General features: G+C 34.3%; 1 protein-coding gene across 1 annotated transcript; it reads right to left on the bottom strand.

Annotated features, from left to right (window-relative positions):
- Positions 1 to 3712: 3712 nt before the first annotated feature.
- On the bottom strand, positions 3713 to 4255 carry LOC149262982 (uncharacterized). Its single transcript, XM_089384664.1, has one exon. It carries the CDS (start codon positions 4253 to 4255, stop codon positions 3713 to 3715), a length of 543 nt encoding a protein of 180 aa, XP_089240790.1.
- Between the last annotated feature and the right edge of the window lie 392 nt (positions 4256 to 4647).

Here is a 4647-nt window from a genome sequence, read left to right as displayed (position 1 = left end):
GCAACCCGTGCATGATGGGCGGGTGGCCCGTGCAACGAGCGGGCGAAGGTGAACAGCGCTACCTGGACCTGTGACGAAAAATGCAACAAAGGCATGCGATGGTTAAACTAAGTGCAGCGAAATACTTAGTGAAATAATGCGAAAAGGCCGAAGCTTTATACCTAGCATAGAGAGGCTTTGCCCATGGGCAAAGGTCGACTTGCAAAAGGTTAAGGCAGGGGCTTGTAAAACTGTTTTATGGGGTCGTCCTAATGGCTTGACACCCCCTCACCAAATGGCAAGCAAGCGTATATATGGATGGCGCAGAGCTTCATTTGGGGCATCATACGATCAACGATTGGAGCAGGGGTAAAAAGGGCGCAGTTGGAGTGCGCACATCTCATGCGCAGAAGTAATAAGTGCGCAGATTTTACCAGAGCTTGACGTGGGTGAAACGAAGGGTGAACTTAAGGCAGTTTTGTGCAGAACCGAGTTGGAGGAGTTCTGGTGTCTCGGGTGAGCACCCTCCTACCGAGTGAGGTTGGCATATGGTTGTAAAGGCTGTCTTGCCTTGATTGTAAATATTTCTAAGTGTTGGCCTTGGATTTTTCCAGGCACACTTGTATGATGTATTATTGAAGATTTTCATAATATATTGTTATCGGGCAGACTTGTTCGGGAGTTGCCCCTCCCTTTATACTTGTGTGCAATTGTTATTGTTCTGGTTAATTGCATATTGGATAATGAATGTGTATGGGCTTCATTAAGTATAAAGGTTAATTCATTTTACTTGGTTGCGAAACACAAACTAAGTATGTTAATGTGGAAAGGCGTAGTCCATGTGTGCAAGTATTGTTAAAAAGAAAGTACACGGTGGTGCCGCACCTCGCCGGACATGGTTGGAAGACTACCGTAGGCCTGGGGGCGTGACAGGTGGGGTGCAAGAGGCGGAGGGGTGAGGGGAGGGTGGCGGAGAGCGGAGTGTGGGGTGAGTAGGGGTGAGGTGGAGTGCAGGAGGCGGAGGGGTTTATTTTTTTTTATTTATTTTTTTCTAATTTTTAAATTTGATTTTTTTTTTTAATTTTAACTTTTTATTTTTTTCTAATAATTTGTTTTGAATTTTGTTCTTTAATTTGTTTTGATTTTTTTTTTAAATATTGTTTTCTAATTTTTCTATTTTTTTTAAATCTAAATTTAAATATTTTTTTTATAATTTAAATTTTATAATATAATTGTTATTTTTTTTGGTAATTATTTAACCCTTTTTTTAAAATGATGTTTTTAGTTTTATTTTTTTAACTTAAAAAAATGATTTTTTTTTCTTAAATTAAATTATATATAATTTCTATTTTTTGTTTTATTTATTTATTTTTTATTTAAATTTTTCATTCTTACAGATAATTCTTAATTATTTTTTTTTACATTTTTATGGTTTTTTTTGTTTTCTTAATATATTTTATGAAATTTAATTTGTTTTTGTCATGAATTGTCCCCTTGTCACTGTTGGTTGGTTGGGCTTCGGGGTGGTCGAAGATTTTTTTATTTTTATTTATTTTTTTTAATGTTGTATTTTTTTTGTAATTTTTTTTTTAATTTTAATTTTTTAATTTTTATTTTATTTAATTTTACTCTTTTTTTCCTTTTTTATTTTTATTTTACATGGTATGGTTAATTGTTTTTACATTTTATAGTTTTTTTATGTCATTACTATAGATTTTTTATATTTGATTTTTTTGTCATGTTTTTTTTATTATTTATTATTTGTATTTTTTTTCAATATTTGAATTTTTGTTTTCTTATGTATATTTATTATATATATAGAGTGTCGAAGCGATCCCATAATGTGCAATTTGATAGTTGATTTTTAATTTTTTTTGCAATGTATCAAGTTGTCTTAGGCTAAGATTTTAAAATCGCTATCTATTTAGCATTTAAAAAAATTACTCCTGGTATAATAACTCTTTCATTAATGTGTTCATTTTTAATGATTTTTTAGTCATAAAATTTATCCATAATGTTATGCTTGAAATATTTTGAAAATTTAAGATTGTTTTGTAGTCATAATCTTCGGTTTTAATTCCATGGTTAAAAAATTGTGAAGATTTTAATGTTTTTCTCAGTCGTGATATTTTATCTTTAATATTATGGTTGAAAACAGTTATAAATATTTTTTCTTAGCACCATGCTTGAAAATTGTTGGAATTTTAAGGTTTTTCAAAGAAGTGATATTTTAAATTTAATGTTTTTCTTAAAAATCGATGCATTTTTAAGGCTTTTCAAAGACGTGATATTTTATCATTAATGTCATGCTTGAAAATCGTTGGAAATTTAAAGTTCTTTAGAGTCATGATATTTTATTTTTAGTGTCATTATTAAAAAAATGTTGAAATTCTACCCTGAAAAGAAATACATTATTCAAGCATCAACACTTTTCGATTTCAAGGTGTTTTTTGCACCAAAGAAAACGACTTTTGTTGTTTTTTGCTGTTATTTTTAAAAAATATTGAAATTTAACTATGAAAGAAAATGGTGATGCAGAATCAACACTTTCTATTTTTGGGTTGTTTTTTCATGTTTTTTGGGGATTTTTGGGCTCGAGTACCTATTTTGAGGTAATAGTTCTTGTTTTATCAGCAACTAAATTTACAATATGAGTTTCCAACTTAATATTTGTTGGACAACAATTTACACATGAAATATTGTTTCAAAACTTCAAAAAATTATGATTGTGTTATTAAGGCATTGCAAGTGAATTCACCAACTTTGAAGACTTGACTATCAGTCTCTATTTGTATGTCTCCTGCGGGATATCGGCTTTAAGGGTATCACTAGATCAATTCTCTTCTCTCTCTCTTTCTTCAATTGCTACTTCTTACCGTCAATACTAAGTTCCTCCTCTGAAAACAAATGAAGATACAATGAAAAGTATAAGACGTCAAAGATGATGAGCACTGGAATATAAATAATAGTAGACTATAAATGATTTATATAACATATACCTCAACATTAGCAATGTCAATGCCATTTCCCCCCAAAAAGAAAGAAACTCAAACAAGTCTTCTTCAGTGGGTGATAGTGACCATTATGTGCCAAGATGACCTACATAAACAAAGTAAATAAAATGTCAACATAGAAAAGAACACCTTAGTAAATTATTATTCAACCTTCATGGAAAGCTTAGGCACAATCATTCCAACTAAGTTACATGCTAAAAATTCTTAGGCTGTAGATAACTTGTGAAACAAATAATATTAGGTGTGATGTCTAATCCTTGTCATTTTATTCGCAACAACATTTCATTTTCTAATGCATGAACTTGGTCAAGTATATAAACTACATGTGCTCAAATAACAACACGAAAGTAAACTTTTTTAATAGTCATGAAAATCTTTTAAAACAAAACAGCTAAAAGGATTTCAATCAATATCATGTAATAATAATTTCATCTTCAAGCTTTGGTTGTTGTTTAAATGGACATGATACTGTAAACTACTTTGAATTTTATAGTTTTTTTTTGTAATGTTCAGTGAGACTTTATATTAATAGAATATAGTAAAATACATGATGCAGAGTGGGAGTCGATGGGACCTCCCTGTGTCTGCCTTTGTACAACTAAGTTGGTCTAGTCTATGCTCTCTCTCTCTCTCTCTCTTTTTCTCTGAGTGGGTCGTTGACAGCTTGTAGAATTATCAGTAGATGCAAATATGGAAGAATCATGGGAGCCTGGCATCCGCTATGCTTGTGGGTCTACCTTGTTTATGGTGTGGCATTTCTCTCTGAGTTCCCCCTCCTCCAAGTCTTGCCAGAGGATGTGATAATCTTCACTGTTGGACTGAACGCCAGCATTGGCTATGGCGTCGGCCAACTTATTTGTAGTTCTTCTGACTGCTTGAAAGGTGATGCCTTGAATGTCACTGAGATGGGCTTGCAAATCCTTTAGGATTGCCAAGAGCCTGCAACTGGGTGTAATCTTGTCCACTTGAGTGCCGTTTTGAAGTTTTCTCATCATCTTGATGACAATCTCCGAGTCTCCTTCCACTACCAGGGGTAGAAATTTGTAGTGGTCAGCCAGGGTGATGCCTTTGATGAGAGTGATCAGCTCTGCAGCATTGTTGGTGTTGGTGCCTAGATTTCCATGGTAGATAAGCTGGATATTCCCCGTGTGGTCCGTGATTGCTCCACTGTACCTGGCTTTTCCTAGGTTTTGCTTTGACACGCCATCGAAGTTTAGTTTGAATGATGGAAATGGAGGTGTACCCCATTTGTCTTGCTTCATCGCAGTTGTGGTTTGGTTCCTGCCTGTGGGAGTGGTCCAGGCTTTGAAATTGAGGATTTGGACTACCCTTTGATCATTTGGTGACGTATTCCCCTCTTGTGGGATTATTTCCATGGCGTGGATCATTTCTGTTATTAGCTGCCTTGTTTTTCCTATTAACCTGTCCAGTGACGTCGCTGAGTTCTTAAAGGTTCGAGCATTGCGACATTTCCAGAGAATTCATACCACGGCTCCCAGAATGATCCTCCATGCCCTGTTGACCAGATTATTGATGGACATGGAGAATCGCCAATTTCTCAAGGTAAGGCAGATCGAGTATTTGTTTCTCTCGGTTTTCCTGAATACAAAGGCTGTATCATCCCATACAGTGCAGGCAGTGGGGCATGTGTTGA

The sequence above is a fragment of the Pinus tabuliformis genome, chromosome 6 (genome assembly GCF_031772625.1).
Source record: "Pinus tabuliformis cultivar Carrire ecotype Pingquan chromosome 6, CPIR1, whole genome shotgun sequence".
Lineage (NCBI taxonomy): Eukaryota > Viridiplantae > Streptophyta > Pinopsida > Pinales > Pinaceae > Pinus > Pinus tabuliformis.
This window is presented reverse-complemented; position numbering and strand designations above follow the sequence as displayed.

Bases quoted from the DNA above. Each gene is read 5' to 3' on its own strand.
- LOC149262982 (XM_089384664.1), bottom strand. From the start codon at position 4,255: ATGAAGCAAGACAAATGGGGTACACCTCCATTTCCATCATTCAAACTA.